The 19,428-nt window shown below is 47.4% G+C and overlaps 1 protein-coding gene, 1 long non-coding RNA gene and 2 pseudogenes across 2 annotated transcripts; 3 read left to right on the top strand and 1 right to left on the bottom strand.

Moving 5' to 3' along the window:
* Nucleotides 1-1,588: 1,588 nt before the first annotated feature.
* On the top strand, nucleotides 1,589-3,622 carry LOC136533114 (pentatricopeptide repeat-containing protein At5g48910-like; annotated as a pseudogene).
* Nucleotides 3,623-3,985: 363 nt separating this feature from the next.
* Nucleotides 3,986-7,347, top strand: LOC136533115 (uncharacterized). The gene is made up of 3 exons (XR_010778399.1): nucleotides 3,986-6,299; nucleotides 6,425-7,051; nucleotides 7,124-7,347. It is a non-coding gene; the product is annotated as an uncharacterized lncRNA (long non-coding RNA).
* Nucleotides 7,348-7,413: 66 nt separating this feature from the next.
* LOC136533112 (transcription factor BHLH089-like) lies at nucleotides 7,414-11,901 on the top strand. Its single transcript, XM_066525679.1, has 7 exons — nucleotides 7,414-9,344; nucleotides 9,473-9,700; nucleotides 9,819-9,884; nucleotides 9,978-10,046; nucleotides 10,285-10,356; nucleotides 10,443-10,619; nucleotides 11,055-11,901. Exons 1-7 carry the CDS (start codon nucleotides 8,751-8,753, stop codon nucleotides 11,163-11,165), a joined length of 1,317 nt encoding a protein of 438 aa, XP_066381776.1. The 5' UTR covers nucleotides 7,414-8,750; the 3' UTR covers nucleotides 11,166-11,901.
* Nucleotides 11,902-13,595: 1,694 nt separating this feature from the next.
* Nucleotides 13,596-18,399, bottom strand: LOC136533111 (heat shock protein 90-5, chloroplastic-like; annotated as a pseudogene).
* Between the last annotated feature and the right edge of the window lie 1,029 nt (nucleotides 18,400-19,428).

Here is a 19,428-nt window from a genome sequence, read left to right as displayed (position 1 = left end):
TGTTACCAGATCCAAGCAGGTCTGCACGGCAAGAGGGTGCAGCCAGATTGCACTGAATTTTTTCCTCGTAGTAGGCCAATACCATCACGCTAGCTCCTGCAGTAATTTTAAAGCTAAATTTAGAATCTATCCTAAATAATATTTTTATAATAAAGTGATTATCTAAAATACACTAAAAGGTTAAGAGTTTAAAAATAGCTTTTCATTCAATTCTCATGTGAAACCACCTTTTAACTATCGGTAATGCTCGAATGCTCTACTCCGCACTCGCTTCAGCACAGCGATCGGCCCAACAGGCCCATCTACGCTATCTCCTCTATCTACTCCATCTATACTAGGATAGCCGACAGAAATCCCTAACTCCTCGCTTCGCTCGGTGCGGCTCACCGTGTCGTCCGCCCGCCCCAATCCGCCTCGCGGCGGCGTCCCTATCCCGCATCGAGCCATGCCACGTCTGCCGCCGCGCCGTGCTCCATCCCCCGCCGCGCCCACTCTGCCTCGTCGCGCCGTGCCTGGTCCTCGCCCCTACATGCCATGCGCTGTCCCTCAGATGCGTCGAGGTGCTGACGACGTCGTGCATTCCCCACTAGGAGGTCGTGGCCTCTGTCGTCGCTAGCGCTGCCATGACGCTCGATCTTAGCTCGCAACATCACGAGATCCGGAGTGGCCAGACCCGAAGCGGGCTTCTCCAGCTGCACCTCGCGCTCCCTTCCTTCCTCGGATGTTGCAAGCATATGTTTCAAGTGTTCCAAGTGTTTTATATGCATGTTGCAAGTGTTTTATGTGGATGTTGCAAAAGTAGATCGGGATGTTGCATACGTAGTGGCTATACATGATGTTGCAAGCGTATGTTCCAAATATTTTAGTTGTTTTCAGACGGATGTTGCACGTGTTTTATCTGGGTGTCGCATATGTTTCATACTTATGTTGCAAGTGTTTCATCCTGATGTTACATATGTTTTTACACATATGTTGCAAGTGTTTTCATCTAGATATTGCATATGTTTTGCAATGGCTACACACGTGTTTCAGACGTATGTTGCAAGTGTTTTAACTGTTTCGAACGTATGTTGCAAATGTTTTTTCTGGATGTTACAAAAATAAATCTGGTGTTGCACATGTTGTAGTGGACCCCATTTGCAGTAGCTTCCTGCTGCATGCTTGTGGTGTGGAGAGGGTGCGAGCGACAGTGTGGGAAACCGTGCGGGTGCAGATCAACACCCTGTTCGTTTATTGGTTTCAGCCAAGTTTATTCAACCAGCCAACAGTATTTTCCTCTCAAAAAAATCAGCACCAGCCAGCCCAAATCAGCCCAGATACCGAACAGCTAACGGGCCGCAAGACGGAGCAGGCACGGAATAGAGAGTGGTGAGGGAACGCATGTGAAGCAGGCGTGCGGCGCGGCGCGCTAGCCCTTTCCCCTTAATTATAGTTTGTTTTAATTAGAGAAACACAAGCACTCCTCTGCCCAGGTCCGTCCGACCCATTCCGTCTCTCTCTGGACCGCTCAAGCAAGATTTGGGCATCAAGAAATTTACATGGGCCTGAACGGCCAAGCCCATTTCCACCTCATCCGGTGCGCGAGCGCGACGCACGGCACCTACGTGGACCACGTCGCGGCGGGGCACGGCGGCCTCCTCGTCCCGTGCCGTGCGCTCTCCTGCCGGCCGGGCGCGCGACCCAGTGGCCGCGCGGCGCGCGCCGTGCTCTCCCGCTCCACGCACACGCTCTGCTGCCAGAGCAATGCCGCCCCCAACCGTCCCCTTCTTCCTCACCTCCACCACGCTCGCCACCACCGCGAAGAAACCGCAGCCGCAATCGCCGCCATGCGACGCGCAATCCCAGGTCGCCGCTGCCTCCCAGGCCTCGGCGGCGTCTGCCTCGTACGCCGCGCGCATGCGGCTCAACCCGCACCTCGCTCTCCGCCTGTTCGACCACCTGCTCCGCTCGGGCGCCGACCCGGACCCCGCGGCGTACGAGCTCGCTTTCGCGTCCTGCGCGCGCGGGAGGGACCGTGCCACGGCAGCGCAGCTCCACGCCCACGCCGCCAAGCGCGGGCTCGTCGCCTCGCACCGCCGCGTGCGCTGCATGCTCGTCCACGCTACGCCGTCTGCGGGATGCTCCCCCACGCGCGCAGGGTGTTCGACGGCAGGACCGACAACGACATGGTCGCCTGGAACTGCCTGCTGCGCGGGTACGCGCAGGAGGGTGGGGACGCGGACTTGCTCCGCAATTTCTTTGCCAGGATGCCGTCCCGGGACAGCCTCTCGTGGAACACCGTCCTTTCATGGTGCGTCGTGAATGGGGAGTACGACGAGGCAATCGCAGTGTTCCGGGAGATGCTCGCGAGCCAGGAGTGCCAGCCTGATAGGGTGACATTAGTGAGTGTTGTCTCTGCAATTGCATACTTGGGGGCACTTGCACAGGGTCTCTGGGCACATGCATATGTCTTCAGGAAAGGTGTTGAAGTCGAGGAGAAACTGTGCTCAGCATTGATAAACATGTACTCAAAGTGTGGGTTCATTGAGGGTGCAGTTTATGCGTTTGACAATGTCCGAGGAAAGAGGAGCTTGGATACTTGGAATGCAATGTTAGCTGGTTTTACAGCGAATGGCTGCAGTGACAGAGCTCTGGAGCTCTTCACCAGGATGGAGTCAACAGGGCTTATGCCTAATAAGATTACTTTTAACAGCATACTGAATGCTTGTAGCCACAGGGGGTTAATTGAGGAAGGTATGAGATGTTTTCAGATAATGTCTAGAGTTTATGGTATTGAGCCCGACATTGCACATTATGGTTGCATGGTGGATCTGTTCTGCCGTGCAGGGATGTTTGAGAAAGCTGAAGAGATAATTCAGATAATGCCGATGGAGTGCTTCCATGTTGAAGGCCCTATTGGGTGCTTGCAGAACTCATAAGAACTTAGTTGGGAAAGAAGGCCGGCCATAGGCTTATTGAGGCTGCCCCAAATGATCACGCCGGGTATGTGTTGTTATCCAACATATGTGCACTAGATGGCAACTGGGGAGGAGTGCATAAGGTGAGAAAGCTTATGTTGGATCGTGGCGTGCTGAAGACCCCTGGGAGCAGCTCAGTGGAACTTAACGGTGTAATTCTTGAGTTCATTTCTGGAGACAAAAGCCACTCGAGGAAGAGGGATATATATAAGATGCTAGGTGAGATTTGTCAACAGCTTAAAAGTGCAGGATATACTCCTGACACTTCACAAGTGCTGCTAGACATTGACGATGAAGATGTGAAAGAGAACTCACTAGCTCTACATAGTGAGAAGCTTGCAATAGCCTTTGGACTGATCAGCACTGCTCCTGGGACGCCTATTAGGGTAGTAAATAACCTCCGGATCTGCGGAGATTGTCATAATGCCATAAAACTTCTAAGCAAGATTTATGGGAGGTGCATAATTGTTAGGGATGCAAATCAATTTCATCATTTCAGAAAAGGGTCTTGTTCTTGTGGGGATTACTGGTAATATTTTGATAGCAATGATGTTCCTTCTTTTTACTTATTATACACTAAAATGTATATTATATATGAGACACTGTTGGCAATGGTTATTATTGTCCAGAGGAATTCTTAATGTGACATGAAGCTCTTGACTTTATTGCATGTCTATTGAATACTATGGCACCCTTGAACCAACAACATGATTGACATCTCTTGTGTCTCAGCAACTTGAAACCTAATTATTGTCCTTTTCAGTCAGCATGATTCAAAACTGAACATGAACCTGAGATGTAAGTCCTACGCAAAAGTGCCATTAAATTCAGATAAATATAGCTTATTTCATATGGTAGGGACTAGGAGACATCAATTACCTGACACATACTTAATGCTATTTCCTAGTGTACTGACATTCAGTTGTGGGTGGCAAACTGGCAACTTCACATAAAATTTTTTTTTTTGAAAGAGAAATGGATAGGTGAGGTGATAGGGCCAATTAGGCCTATAGATTTCCTTTTGGGGCATGGTACATTTTAGTTTCTGTTTGACAATGAGGCAGTACCTAATTTGTGCATCTATATTTTAATTCAACCTATTGGCTTTTATGATTTTTTTCACACATAACATTCATCTACCTGGTTGGTACATTTCTATTATCACATCATTAATAAGCACTTATATCTTGTTGTTGTACATTATCACCAGTCGCTACCACTGCGGTGTCTCTGTAGATGAGGTTGCATAGCATTATCATGTTATCATGTTATTTAATAATAGGTCTGTATGGTCCAATGCCTTTAAAATATTTCTTGGTGCCTTCTTGGTTTATTTGCATGTTAGGCTTGGTCAAACTTTTTGAAATGGATGGATGTATAGATCACAATAAATGGTAGGAGCAATGTGGGTTTAGCTATCCCATGGGCTACACCTTTCACATGCTTTGGAAAAGGCCCAATACATACATTAGACTTGCTATTTTCTTTATCTTAACTGGGAAATTCGGAAATGCTATATGTCTGAGATGGCAATTACCTCCAGTACTGCTAGTTCTATATTTCACTTGCATGACTGTGTTGTTGATTTTGAAAGAGACTTGAAGCGTTCTGCACAAGAAATTATAGCAATTAATAAATTGAGCAAAAGTAAAGAATGTTATTTGTGATAAGGACAGAGATCAGCAACATTGGGGGGAGTAATCACTTCCACCGTGCTGTTGTTATTATTGCCTGGTGGATGTAGGGGCCTTTGAAGACATGTTATCAGGCATTTGCACGCTTATCAGGCATTTGCAAGCGCACAAATTTGAACATATGTGCTTTTCTGTGTTGAATCATCAGGTAAGGAGGAAGGATGCACATATCTCACATGTTTAATGTTTGCTGCTGCTTTAGGGATAGCACTGCAACCAGAGAGCCATAAAATTTGAATCTAATAACCCTGTTCCATTCAAAACTAAACTAATTAGACAAGGCCAAGCAAACTGGTAGTTCTATGTGAATTATCATGGACAACAGCACTTGTTTAGTTGGATAATTTGCACTCTAGCTGTTCAATGCATTGAAATAGGCACCCAGAAAAGCAAGGACTACTATATTAAGGGCTCAGATCTGGTACATTATGTCTGAACTTTTTTTCTTCACAGACAAGGCAACAAACACACGCACGCATACACAGATGTACACACACATAATGCTATATGATATACAGTAGAATTACTCTAGCACCATGCCAATCATTAACAGGTTGGCCTTGACAAAATAAGGAGCCTGCTGCCCTTATCAACTGTATTAGTTTATTTCCCTTCTTGGGGATAGTTCTTTAGTGTTCCCCAGATATGTATTTTGCAGTTTAATCTCTAGCTTACAGCTCTAATCACTACTCTAGGAGTATAATAAGACCATTAGCGTACGACATAATGCATAATTAGGGTTTAGAATAATGAGTAATTTGGAGTCTCGGTTTGGATGATCATAACCCCCAAGGTTACACCTAACATAGACCTTTACCAAAAATATACTCACTTGCATCTCGCGTGCAGCTGGCTTTGCCTCGGACTGTGGTTTGTTTATGGTTTTCAGAAAGGTGTGGCATACACTTTCCTAAGCGCAATTAGAGATCCTGTACCCTATCACATGGGATCCGAATGCTGAATTAGCACACGGTGTGTGTACTCGCAATGTTGAGATATTATTATGGACTAGCTTGTTCTGCAATCGAATCATCCATGTTCAACTCTCATCATTCATTCTTGGTAATGATCTCATTAGGACTGCTTTTGCGTTCTGTGCTTATCGATGCATCTCTCTAGTAACTGTATGCACAAACTTTTGAAGCATGTACAAATTATGGTAGGCGTGGTGGATTTGGTCTGATCATTCTGTTTTACTTTGAAGAAGCTTAGCCTGTCCTTATCAAAAACCCTTTGTGTTCTCTGGATCTTATATTGCTATTGTTTATGTTCTGATTCAAAAACCCCAAATCATCTTCTGGGACGCTCTTCTGATGATTCTCAAGTTTTGAAGGTTAGCACTACAGTTTTGTTGCAGCGAAGAAAAGGAACCTCATTGGAGCTGTTAAGCAGGAGGACAGTCTGCACAGGGAGCAGGGTCTGCGTGATGAACGAATCCGATGTCGAAAATCTTATCTTCATATAACATGGGTTGTGTTTTCTCACCTTTAGATACTTATGCTAACCCTAAAGAGACGATTGCCAGCTAATCCCATGCAGGCATTGTTCCATTTGTTTACTTGGAGTACTTTGGCTGTTATTTCTTGGAACTGTTTTGTTTGCAGGAATCCTCTGACCCTACTAGCACCGAATGGCCCGTTGCCGACAGGTAGGACCTAATCAACACAAGAAGTCTCATCCATATGAATATTATGTTTCCTTTCACTATACATTTTTTTCTCATGAAGAGTGGAAAAGAAAAAGCAGAACATGATGCCTTCTCTTATTTTTCAGCTACTGCTCTCAGCTCAGCTCCCTGTTGCCAGCAAACTCTGAGCTGATCATATCATCCTGCCCTCCGCATTATCCAGTTTCTGCCGCAGGCGCATTCGATGTGACGCGAACGCGAGAGAGCATATGGTACACATGAATATGCACGGCAATGATTGGCAAGGAAGACACAGATCTGCAGCAACCTTTCTGGCGAGCATAATGATGCGCGGGAAGATAATCTGGTGGATGGTCGGGTCCATTTCCCATTCCTCAATGACTGCATGCACGAGCCGGAGCCGATCCCACTCCCACCCCGGAGCAGAACGGGTGAATGCGCGACGCCGAGGCCGGCCGCCGCTGCCGTGCACGAGACCGGGCAAAAGAAGAGGAGCGCGGCACGGCAGTGGGTCGTGGCTCGCGAAGGCAACGCGCAGGACTAGCCCCAACCGGGCATGCTACGGCCTTGTTCACGGCGTTGGCATATAAGCCGTACAGCCAACGAACAGTATTTCAGCCCACGGTACTTTCAGTCGAGCAAACAGGGCAGGTTGGCTGGGTGGCCGTGGCCGTGGCTAGGAATCTAGCAAGACTTGTTATCCACGTAGCCGGCCTGTGGTCCATGGTCCGTCTTCCGGGGAGTTTGAAGTCGTATCCTTTGCAGTCCTTAGTTTACATTTCTCCCAAGATTCGGTTTTGGTTTGCTTTCCATGACCACTTTAGGGGCGAGAGCAGCTTAGCGAGGCGCCACTAATGGCAGGCAGCTGCGCTGGTGCTGAAAGAAAGGTAAAGCAGGAGGTAAGCAGGCAGGGAATAACCAGTAACTTGCAGGCCACTTCTGGTAGTGGCCATGGATGACTGAGAGGGAGATTTATCAGGTCAGGTTCCTGATGCTTTTTTCTTTCTTCTGAAACCAAAATTTGGAGTGAATAAAAGCTTGGGGGGGGGGGGGGGGGGGGGGGGGGGGGGGCGCAAAAGCGTGTTTGGAGTGAATAAAAGTATTGCATGGGCGGGGGTGCTTTAACTAATCTAAAGCTAGATTCGAGCTTGTGCGCGCCCCGAGGCTAACGAATAGTTCTAACTTGTTTATTTGCTTCAAAGAAAGATTGAGATTTAGGGGAATCTGAACCCTGAAACCGTATCTCTTTCAGGCTTTCAGCTGGCCGAAGCTCGCACTAACCAAAAGCTCAACGATCTAATTTTGATTTTTCTCAAACTCACTCCCCTGCTTCTGCTTCTAAGCTGTAAATTAATTCATAACCAACTACCAGAGGGGGCCTAATAGAAGACTGGAGGATGCATGAAATGTGAAGGAAAGAAAGAAAGGGGGTGAAATGAAATGAAAGTAGGCTTGCTTTGCCGTGGGGGTAAGTAGAGCTAATGCCTCGATCGGCACCCCCTGCTAATGTTGACCCCCATTTTCTTCAACAAAACTAATCATGCCGATCATGAAGGGCGTGTAAATAATTGGCCGTGCCGACCATTAAAAAAACCCAGCAGTCAAATAATGATTCGGGTAGGGGGGCGAGAGGCATAATTTACAGCCAGGCAGGCGCCTTGAGGAAAGCGAGCGGTTGCGCCCATAAACAATTGCCCGTGAGAGTTGGCACTGTCAGGGATGCCGGCATGGTAATGCCATTGCAGTATTGCTGTGCTGTGTGCTTGCTGTGAAGAAGAACCTGATCGATCAGCCAGCCCCCTTCCTCTTTACGCTTGCTGTGTGTGAGAGAGAGAGAGAGTAGTACTCGTAGGAAGTAAGTAAACAAAAGCAAAGGTAAACAGCATGATTAAAGGGCTGTTAAGAAAGATAAAGCGAGGCGGAAGCGAGACACTTAAAAATAAGGTCCATCAAGGTTAAACAACACCGGCCATGGTGGTGGTGATTAGGAGGAGTAAAGCGGCTGCCTGCAACTCCGGCAGCTAATCGCCGTGGCTCACCAACACCATGCATGTACCACTACTGGTGAAACTACAACAGCTTCTGAACAACTGCTAGTAGACCTATAAATCTGACAAGCCTTTGCCTACAAGCCCCCCTCTCTCTCTCCCTCGTATAGTCTATGCTCTCTCCCCTCTTTCGTAGCTCTTCTTCCTATGCCTCTCGCCGGAACAGATAGCATCAGAATCTCCAGTGGCTGAGCATCTTTCCTTTTCCTGCCATAGGCCGTGACGAGAGCTTCTTGCTTGCGTGCTTGCTCCGGCTATTATATTGCCTGCCTACCTATGAAGCTCTGTGGCCAATGGAGGAGCTACTTCTTCTTCCCTAGCCTTTCTCGTCTCTGATTCGTCCATTGACCTTCTGCGCCCCGCGACTTCTCGCGTCTTGTGTGAGTGCTACTACAAGCAAGCGATGGACATGAACGAGAGCGGCGAGAAAGGGATGGAGGGCAACGCGTCCTCCGGCGCCGCCGGCATCCCGGTGGAGTGGGAGACCCAATTCAGCGCCGCCGCCTTCTCGTGCGCGCCGCCGCAGCAGCAGGCGCAGCAGGTTCCCATGATGGACTCCGCCTTCGCGTCCGCCGGCCTGTGGGCGTCCACCTCCCAGGCCATGGCGCTCTCCGACGTCGGCGCCATGTCGGCCGCGCGGGGCGGTGGCGGCTTCTTGGCGCCGGTCCCCGGTTTCCTCCCGCAGGGCCTCGGCCATTTCCCCGTGGACTCCGGCTTCATCGAGCGCGCCGCGCGGGCGTCCTGCTTCGGCGGCGGCGGTGGCGGGGTGATGGCCGCTACCGCTGGCTACGGCGCAGCTGATCATCAGCCCATGAACAACGCGTTCAGTGGCTCCTCGGAGGCGCTGTTGGATCACCAGAGGAAGGACGGCAACGACAAGGGCGAGCCGGAGCTCGGCCGGAACGGGCAAGATGGGGTGCTGAGCTCGGAGGCTGCTGGTGGGGACTGCTCGTCCAAGGGGACGTCGGACTCCAAGAAGAGGAGAAGGCCTAACGAGGTGAGCGCTCTTCTTGCTTGCTGCTTGTGTCTGCAACTTTTCCACTGTCGTTTCAAAAACCTGTCGAGGATCGATGTAGCTAAGTTAAAATGGATGGATACATCTGTGCGTGTTCTGTATGATGAAAGGTGATGGGAGGCGATCAGGTTCAGTCGGCCAACCTGCCCGCCGACTCAGCAAACGAGAGCGTGCACAGCAAGGACAAAGGCGAGGAGAGCAGCCCGGCAACAACCACCGGACCCGGCAAGTCGAAAGGGAAGGGAGCGAAAGAGACCTCCGAGTCCCAGAAGGAAGACTACATTCATGTCCGAGCACGGCGCGGACAGGCAACCAACAACCACAGCCTAGCAGAAAGGGTACGGATTTGATCAAAGGGTGACACCCCAATGTTTACCGTTTGCTGTGGAACCTTGGATCGTTCTGAAATTGACATGAATGGTCCTGAAAACTCTGGTTGTTGCATCTTTTCTGCAGTTGAGGAGGGAGAAGATTAGCGAGAGGATGAAGCTTCTGCAGGACCTTGTTCCTGGCTGCAGCAAAGTAGGTCTATCTAGCACAAAAGAAAAAAGGGAACTTGTGTGTTTTTATGTTGATTTTCATTGCGAATGAACATCTCTATCCCTTGAAATCCAGGTCACTGGGAAGGCAGTAATGCTTGACGAGATCATCAACTATGTTCAGTCCCTGCAAAGACAAGTTGAGGTAATAACTAACATCCCCCCAATACACTACATGTTAAAATATGCACAACTTTGTCTGAATCAAGGCTTAGCTACGAACCAAGTTGTCATTTGGAAGAGAGAAAGTAGAATCAATAGATACTTATACTGAGACCTGAATATGAATACAATTTTCTACTACCCTCGTTACATACTGATGGCAAGCGTCAAAATATTGAATTAATCTTGCAGTTCTTTTTTTGACGCAATTAATCTTGCAGTTCTTATCGATGAAGCTCGCAACAGTAAACCCAAGGCTTGACCTCAATATAGAAGGGCTTCTATCGAAAGATGTATGATGCTTCTTGCAATCTCATTCATTTTTGTTCATTAGTTATGCATATAAGAATCTAACAAACAAAACCACTCTTATCATCAGCTTCTTCGCTTCCCTGGTGTTCCTTCGTCGTCCCTCGGATTTTCCCCAGAAATGATGCACCCACAACTACAGCTATCGCAACCAGGCCTGATTCAGGGGGGCGCTGCTGGCATGGCCAACCCGGACGTATTCAGGAGAATCATGCAGGCACAATTAAGTGCAAAAGAAGGGTCTCAGGTTAGCATCTATTCAGTATAATTGAACACACCCTAGTACCAGATTGTTTAAGTATCAACACAGCACACTGTAATCACTTCAGTCAGGTAGCAGTTGACATAGCTTCAGCTATCCTGTAGCAACATAACATATTTTTTTCTCAAACATAAACTTCAAGTTTGCTTGTGATACCAAGATCTTCATAGACAACTAAGTTGTGTTCAGGAACAAATAATTTTTTTTTGAGAGAATGTTCAGGAACAAATTTGCCCCAAACCTGCATACAGTACATATTTTCTAACGGGCAATCCACATACCAAGTTAGGTTTCTCCAACTCCTATTGTGAGTTATGTCGAGGAACAAATTTGCTTGTGACACCAAGATCTTCATACAAACACTGATTGCAATTGCATCAAATTTACAATACTGATGTAATCTTCGGATTTGTCGAGCAGATGCCCCACGCATTGAATGGGTCATTCAGTGACGTTGCGCAGATGGCGTACCCGTCCCTGGGGTCCCAGGACTTGAGCATCAGGCCGTCGCAGGACGGGTTTCAAATGTGACTGAACATGCCAGTTGCACATAGTAAAGAGCAAGGCTTCTTCCATCTGAATATCTGATCGGCGAACATGCAGGTGCGCAGCTGGGCCGCATAACTGATGCTGCTACAGCTGGGAGCAGCAGCAGCACTGCAGTTGTAGCTCATCCAAGCCTTTAACCGCGTCGTCACGGCTGTGCTGCATCGGCCGGGTTTTTATTGTGTTCAGAAGGAACTGAGAAAAAGCTCGTGGCGCCCCCAGTCCCCCACCCCACGGAAGCAAGCGTTGGACGCATGGATGAGAGAGCCTGTGGCGTTGCCTGGATGGCTGGAAATTCTGTCTGTTTGGGTGGTCGCGTGCATTCATGACTGGCGCGCAGTGCAGTAACAGTGGGCTGTGTGTTGGTAGCGAGCAAATGAGCTGCTGCTGCTGCAGGATGCATGTAACGCGAGGAGCCTTGTTTTGTTAGTAGTTTCAGCGCTTTTGTTTGCATAATAGTTGAGGGTGCAGGAAACACTCATAAATTGGGGGGCGGTCCAGCGATGTTTACGTTGAAACATCATACATTTGGCAAATCCTCTTTGTGCCACAAATCAAAGAAGGATGCTACATTGATCATGCATGTTCATGTACTCTGTCTGTTCCGCACTTGCACTCGGAGGCAAGCTTTGGTCGATCCATGTATTTGTGAATGTATTATGTAGAGGCTGCAGTATCTGGTTAGCTATCACACTTTGCGCTTTGCGGCAGCTAAGTGTGACACCCGCGCGCTTTTTTTTTTTTTTTTGCCGCGAGAAGATCAGTCATCAGTCATCACGAACTGTGTGTGAGGGCAAACGGTAGGTGTATGATCGAAGGTCTATGGCCCCGTTCGTTAATCTTATAATCTGTACTTTTCGGCTTGTCTTTTCTCTCATGACAAATCAGCTGGAACAGTGTTTCAGCTTATTTTTTCAACGAAGCGAACGGGCCTACAGGGAGAAGGTGTGCCCGTGGTCTAGGGACAAAAGGATCGTCCTTCTCCGGCCTCGAAAGAGATCAGCATGAGCTCATTCAGAATCATTTGGCCCCAACTTGCGACTAATCATGGCCTGAAAACAAACCTGGTGATGGCCATGGCCTGATGAAAACAAACCTGTGATGACCAATCGTCGTGCACAGTGAAACTTCTGCGCGCTCTACAGCTGCCACCCAAAGCGGACAAGACAACCGGCGCAGGCAATGCTCCGTGGAACAAACAAGCATTTTGGTATATTCCGCCGGTGTCGCCACGGTTCAAGGACAAGGCTAGGCGCTGCTGCTTGGTACCTGCCCGAGGCGTGCCGGCCGGACCCGGAGGACCCCTGCCATGCGCCTGCGCGCGAGGCCGTACGCTGCGGCGATTCCGCCCGCGTGCGGCCAGCCCGCTCGTGGCCTCGTGGGTGGGAGCTCGGGCGACCGCGACGCCGGATCGGACAAGCGCCTGAGCGTGTGCTCGTCGCGCACTCCGATCCTGCTGCCGGTGGCGGTGGGGATTCCGGGATTCGCCACGTTCCGCTGTGCCTGTGGCATGCGCACGTCGTCTCGTCCCCGCCGCGCGTCCTTATGTCTGGACTCTGGGCCGTGCAGGATCCCATGGCCCCCACTACCCGAAGCACATAACGGGCCTCCATCGGCCCATTATCAATGCGCAGGGTCTCCGTTAGGCCCGCTATGAAGGCACAGCTTGAGCACAAAGGTTCCGGCAGGCGGCAGCTCAACGATGTCCACATGAACCGACTATGGTACTTCATATGGTCGCAACGGCCTTCGATTTCGTCGAATTTTCCGGTTTAAACATACATGAGTGCTCGAACAATATAGACAGACAGCATTGCAATTTGTATAAAAGCGTTTCCAGTACCCGTTGTAAAGAACATGTATCATCGACAACATATTGTTTAGAAACACAGTCGTGCAATTGGAATACCAAAATACAAAAGCACGACAGGTTCATGGAAGTTTCGTTGCCTCTGTGAATGACAGTGACAGCTGACTGATCCGACGAACTGCGGCCTTACATTAGCTCACCTTGATTTTTTATTCAAAATCAAATTTCTGACTTAGACCAAGTCTATAGAAAAAATGAAATTTACAACATTAGACCAGTTCTACAACATTAGACCAGTTTCATGCAATCTACCATGCGATATCACCTATTTGGTACGACAAAGCCTTATCCTCGCCTGTGCAATACGAGAAGACCATGACTCAAGCCCGAAACCTTTCAGTCACATACGGTAAGACTCTACCGCTTGCACTGACCCGTCCTTCAATATATTTCTATAAATTTGATAAAAATATAAAGAAATTTAAATTAGGATAAAAACCAAAGTATACCTTATAATCAGGACCGAAGGAAGTAACATCGTTCAAAAGAAAAACCGTGCACGCACTATGCAAAAGTTAGCATATTTGCAAAGACCAGAGCAAGAATGCACGAAAGCACAGAGGCATTTTTCATTGAATGGCTATAGCCTACAAAATTTATCAGCACAACCCAAACCAGATCTACACTGAACACCAATGTTCTTATCAACACTGTATTCCTCTATCCTGGCTCTGGTTCGTACTTTTGTTATACATCCAGTGCTCATACACCTCCATGGCATAATCCTTGCATACAGAACTATCTAATCCTTCCACGGGTCGCTCTCTGTCCTCACTTCAGAGGGCTCGACTACCTCCGTCGTGGCACCTTCAGAAGAGTCTGCATCAATGCTGGTGGTGACTTCAGCCTCCTCTGTTTCCAACCTTCCCCATCTCCCGCCAAGGGCCATGGTCATCATCTCGTAGATCTTGCCTCCCAGCTCTGCTGGACTGTCAGGCTGTATAACAGAAGTGAACAATCACGTTGCAGTCATATTTATCATCACCATCATAAGCCAACAAGAAGCACATAGGAATGTTGCACTTACAGTATACCCGCTGGAGATCAGCGCAGCCTCATATAACAACTCAACCGCCCTCTTGGCTTCAGTACTTTCAGGCTCGTTTTTGCAAGCAGCCTGTGACGGTTTGGCATGTACATGACACAGACAACGAAATTGGAGCATGGCAAAAGAACGTACTAGATACATAAACTTTTAACAAACAATACTGTGAAGAAAAATCTTACGCTTAGATCCTTGATGATAGGATGGTCAGGGTTGATTTCAAAAATTCGTCTACCTCTCATGAACTCCAGGCTTGATGTGTCACCAAGTGTCTGTGCTTTCATGAGCCTACAAAACACATGTTAGGAAAATAAGGCTTTACCGTAACAATCAGGTTGTATGGGACCTCAAACATTAAATTACCTTTCCATGTTGGCTGACCAGCCAAATTTGCCAGATACAAGAACGCATGGAGAAGAGCTCAGTCGCTTCGAGATCTGGACCTTGGTGACTTTATCACCAAGCTGCTGCTTTATCCAGTCACATAGAAGGGTATACTCCTGCTTGCTTTCTTTCTCCTTGTCCTCATCTTCATCACCTGTACCAGCCAGTATGTATAAGCATGAGGCATGCGCGTTGCCAAACCCAAAGAGTTATACTGAATCACGTAACAACTCAGATTTTACTTACCCAATTCCAAATCTTCTTTGCTAATATCAACAAACTTCTTCTCTTTGTATGTCTGTAAATTCTGAATGGCAACCTCATCAATTGGCTCAATGAGGTAAAGAACCTACAGAACAAAGAGGAGCACTATGAGCAAAACTACAGCATAAGAGGAAAACGATTATCTGTCCAATAACAAGTAGTCCACGTACTTCAATATCTTTCTGAACCAGCTTTTCCAAGAAAGGAGCAGTCTTCGCACTCTGGAGACTATCAGTAGCGATATAATAGATCGCCTTCTGGTTTTCAGGCATGTTTTCTACATATTGATCCAGACTTATTAAGTCTGTCTCATGTTTAGAAGAGTAGAATCGCAGCAATGGTGCAAGACGCTTGTGGTTTCCTGTGTCCTCAATGCAACCAAGCTTCATGAACTTGCCAAAGCTCTCCCAGAATTTGTTGTAGTCCTGCAGCATGAGTTACAACAAATGTCAACACAAATTGAGTAAATCAAAAGTTGTGGATGGAAAAACATTCATTCTTTACTCTGACCTCTCTGTCATCCTTCTCAGCGATCTCTTGAATCATGTCAAATGTCTTCCTAACAAGTCTCTTACGCATAATTCTGACCTATAACACAGGAAACACAACTATTATATTCAAACATCAACATACATTGTGCATGTTATATTTCCTCCATTTGTAAATATACAAGTTTAGGATAAGCTAACTAGTATAGAAATGAACTAATGAGCTTGTCCTAAACACCATACATTAAAAAACAGAGGAAGTATTAATCAAATACACTATATGAGAATTAATTATCGGGAACTTACAACTCTACTTTCTTGAAGGATCTCACGAGAAACATTGAGAGGGAGATCATTTGAGTCAACTACACCTTTCACAAAGCTCAAGTATCTGGGAAACTGCAGAGAAAGATACACTCAGTAACTTAACCGTGACAACTGTAAGTGCACTGGACTGTTCTAATGTGTGTGTGGGGGGTGGGGGGTGGGGGGGAGAGAGAGAGGAAACATACCAGCTCGCCATCAAAGTCATCTGATATGAACACTCTTTTGACATACAATCGGATGTTTTTGGTCTTTGGATTCATTATCTCCTCATTACTAAGAGGTGCCATCCCTGGGACATAGAGAACACTCCGAAATTCCACCTCTCCCTGTTTAGAATATAGATCATGTTCATATGTTTAATATGCATAAATAAAAGAAAAAGAAGTAAACTTCGAAACCCCCCAACCTCTGTGGTGAAGTGAGTGTAAGCAAGCGGATCCAGAAACTCATTAAATGTCTTCTTGTAGAATTCATTGTACTCAGTTTTCTCAACTTCCTTTGGATTCCTCATCTGCATGGAACAAAATAACCAACTTCAATATCTCCAACAGCAAATGGAAACCTAAGTCTGTAAATGTACTTATCTGACATACTTGACATGACTTAGCTAGGAATATTTAGATCATGGACTCATGGTAGCACATAAATTGGGGTCAGCTTACCCATATGGGCTTCGTTTCATTAGCCAATTCCCAGTCCCAGTATTTCTCGGTTATAGTTTTCTTCTTTTTCTGCTTTTCACCCTATAACAGAAGAGGATACATGCAGGGTGATACAGCAGTAACAGAGAGACCGAACTCGAACTCAAATAACTCACACAGAACTAACCTCAGTAGCCTCTTCACCTTCTTTTGATTCTTCCTACTCTTCAACCTGTTCAGACAAGGAATATAGGTATAGATGCAAATACAATAATTGTAGCAGAAGGAAGCAGAATTACAATAAACCATATCACGATCCTACCTCAACTGTTCTTGATTTCTCCTGCCATGTATATATGGGGAATGAGACAAACTGCGAATAGTTCTTAACTAAGCCTTGAATCCTCGCAGGGTCAGCAAACTCGTATTTGTCATCATCCTGAAACAAGAAGGCAATAAGAATTCTGCTAGAGTGTAGAGATCATATAGAAAGAGTTTTAAAGTTTCTTACTCTCAAATAAAGAGTAATCTGTGTTCCACGTGTCAGCATTTTCTCAGGATCAGTTTCTTCCTTGATTACGTAAGAGCTGCTGTCAGCCTCTGCTTCCCACACATACTGCTTATCTGCCTTTGGACTTTTAGTAGACACCACAACCTGTATGATGACAAAGAATATGCAAAGTTACTAACAAGATGTAGAGACATTTTCAGCATGCATAGCAACTGTAAGAATCTCTGGAATAATATGTAGATTTTGGAAAGTAATGCAGGTTCATCAGCTGAGCCATATCATAGAAGAGACATTCCATACCCTCTCTGCAACAAGGAAAGACGAATAGAACCCCACACCAAATTGACCAATAAGTCCATTATCTGCACCAAGATCTTTGTTCTCCTGGACAGAACAGAGAAACCAAACTATTATCAACAAAGGAAACAATGGCTTCATTGTGGAACAGAAAAAAATAATGTAGCTAATGGTAAAAAAGAAGTGCACCTTTAGAGCCTTCAAAAATTTTGAGGTGCCACTTTGTGCAATGGTCCCAAGACAGTCTTTGAGTTCATCTTTAGTCATTCCAATGCCAGTATCTCTGTAGCATTCACAAAATGAGTCTGAATAATGATTTTAATCACATCTGATAAATTAAAATGGTGACTGACAATGGTTTAATGAACAACTTACGTGATAGTGAGTGTCCCAGCCTCTGAGTCAGGTTTAATCCTTATCTCCAAGTCACCACCATCAGCCAACACAGAAGGATCCGTTACACTGAGGAATCTCAGCTTATCCAGGGCATCACTCGCGTTACTGGATGGCAACATAAATTGTGTCAGAGTTCAGTTGTTCAGGAGGTGTAGAAATGCAGTTTGTGAATAGCAGCAATTCATCCTTGGTCATAAGAACAAGTCAATTCAATTGTGCACGCCGAGAAGATGACTGACCTTACAAGTTCACGGAGAAATACTTCCTTGTGGCTGTACAAACTGTGTACAATTAAGTCCAGCAAGCGGCTAACCTGCAGGGCATAGAGAAACGCTACATAAACACAGAAGCGTTCAATTGCAGATTCCATGAAGACAAGCAGAATTCTGTAAATCGCGAAACACGAATTTGGCCACAGCCCACAGCAAAGTGCAACAGCATACTGAATGAGTGAATGCAGCACACAAGTGACAATTCATGTACCCCAATCCCAAATTCCCGAATTCGATAGCTCACCTCAGCCTGGTACTCGAACTTCTCGCCGGCCGTCTCCTCCTCGCCGGCAGGCTTCTCGGCGACGGCGGCGTCGCACCTCACCCCGACCATCCTCCGCCTCGCGGCCTCCCATCTTACCCCTACCGCGCACCTCGCGGCGGCGCCCCTGCCCTGCGGCACGAGCGCGGCCCGTGGAAGACTCCGGGACGACGAGCTCGGCAGCAGTGCGGCCACCGATGACGCCCCCAGCGTCCTGCTCAGCGCCGGCGCCATGAGGTGTGGAAATCGATACTGAGGACCAGGGACCAGGCGCTCGCGGCTTGTTCCTGCGCGCGCGTGGTGGTTCGGTGTGACGCTTCGGGAGTGACGAACGGATAAGAGCTAGGGTTTATACGGAGGGAGAGGGAGACATCACAGGAGGAGTTTAAGAGGGACGGGAGGGCGAGGAAGGAGAGGAGACGAGACGAGGCGAGGCGAGGCGGGGAGCCCGGATGCTTCTAGAGGGTGCACGGCGGCACGGAGCCGGCGTGTGGTGGACTGGTGGGGACGTTGCGTGCGGCGCTGGCGCGGCATGGTTGTGGTGCGCGCGTGGCTGCGGCGGGGCCGCCGTCGGATGGGCACCTCGACGGCGGGATGGAGTGTGAGAGGTTGATCCGTTTTCTTTCAGCCGGGTCGTTAGGGACGGTTGAGCCATTGAGCCAACAGTTGGACCTGTCTGTCAGTAGCCACAGCGAGTTTAAGGCTGTGGTAGTTTGTGGGCTGAATACGGACGGCATAGCGGGCCTGTTCCGTGTGCTATCTGGGCTGCGTCACTCGAAATTTGGTTCAGTTTGCACAATGCTGGACTACGGCTGGGCTCTTATACGCGAATTGCCTCTCCTTGAGCCCAACAGTAGAGGTTCTCGAGGACATTTAGGATTTTTCATTTCAATCACGACGAGAGTACTCATCGGTCGGAGGTTGCGACGATCCTGAATCATGTTGAAGAAATGGTGGCGACCTTCACCTCGTTTGATGTTGTCTACGCGAGAAGAACCGCGAATTTTGCTGCACATTTATGTGCCAAGCACGCGTTAGTTTCTTTGCAACATTATGTTCGGCATACTCCTCCTAGGGCATGTTCGTTTGAACTTATCAGCTATAATCTACAGTATTTCTCTCTCGCAACAAAAACAGCTTCAGCCGGCCTGCAGCATGATTGTAATGCTACTCCTTATAATTAATGAAGCTTTTGTTCTTAAAAAAATCACCACAGGAGAAACACGAGTGTAATTGACCCTCCTCGACAATTGTAAAAGTTTGTTTTGCTTCATCAACTACTTACATGCGTGAAAAAGGAAGAAGAGCAGATAATGCCTTCTCCATATCCTAATACATTTATTTATTTTCTTGATGAGTACCTAAGCCTATGGGATGCCTTGGATAACGTCCACCTTAGAGCATCTCCAGTAGTCCTCTGATCCCACCTCTTATTTCCATAAAGCTATCATATTAGAGGAGATGAGTCACTTTTTCTCTCCAGCAGTCCTC

The sequence above is a fragment of the Miscanthus floridulus genome, unplaced genomic scaffold, assembly GCF_019320115.1.
Source record: "Miscanthus floridulus cultivar M001 unplaced genomic scaffold, ASM1932011v1 fs_786_3_4, whole genome shotgun sequence".
NCBI classification, from domain to species: domain Eukaryota; kingdom Viridiplantae; phylum Streptophyta; class Magnoliopsida; order Poales; family Poaceae; genus Miscanthus; species Miscanthus floridulus.
The sequence above is the reverse complement of the archived record's forward strand: the minus strand, read 5'-3'. Positions and strand labels throughout refer to the sequence as shown.

Excerpts from the sequence above, each read along its gene's own strand:
- LOC136533112 (XM_066525679.1), top strand. The coding sequence starts at position 8,751 with ATGGACATGAACGAGAGCGGCGAGAAAGGGATGGAGGGCAACGCGTCC. Across the intron at positions 9,885-9,977 it reads TTGTTCCTGGCTGCAGCAAA|GTCACTGGGAAGGCAGTAAT; the intron begins GTAGGTCTATCT and ends CTTGAAATCCAG. Across the intron at positions 10,357-10,442 it reads AAGGGCTTCTATCGAAAGAT|CTTCTTCGCTTCCCTGGTGT; the intron begins GTATGATGCTTC and ends TCTTATCATCAG.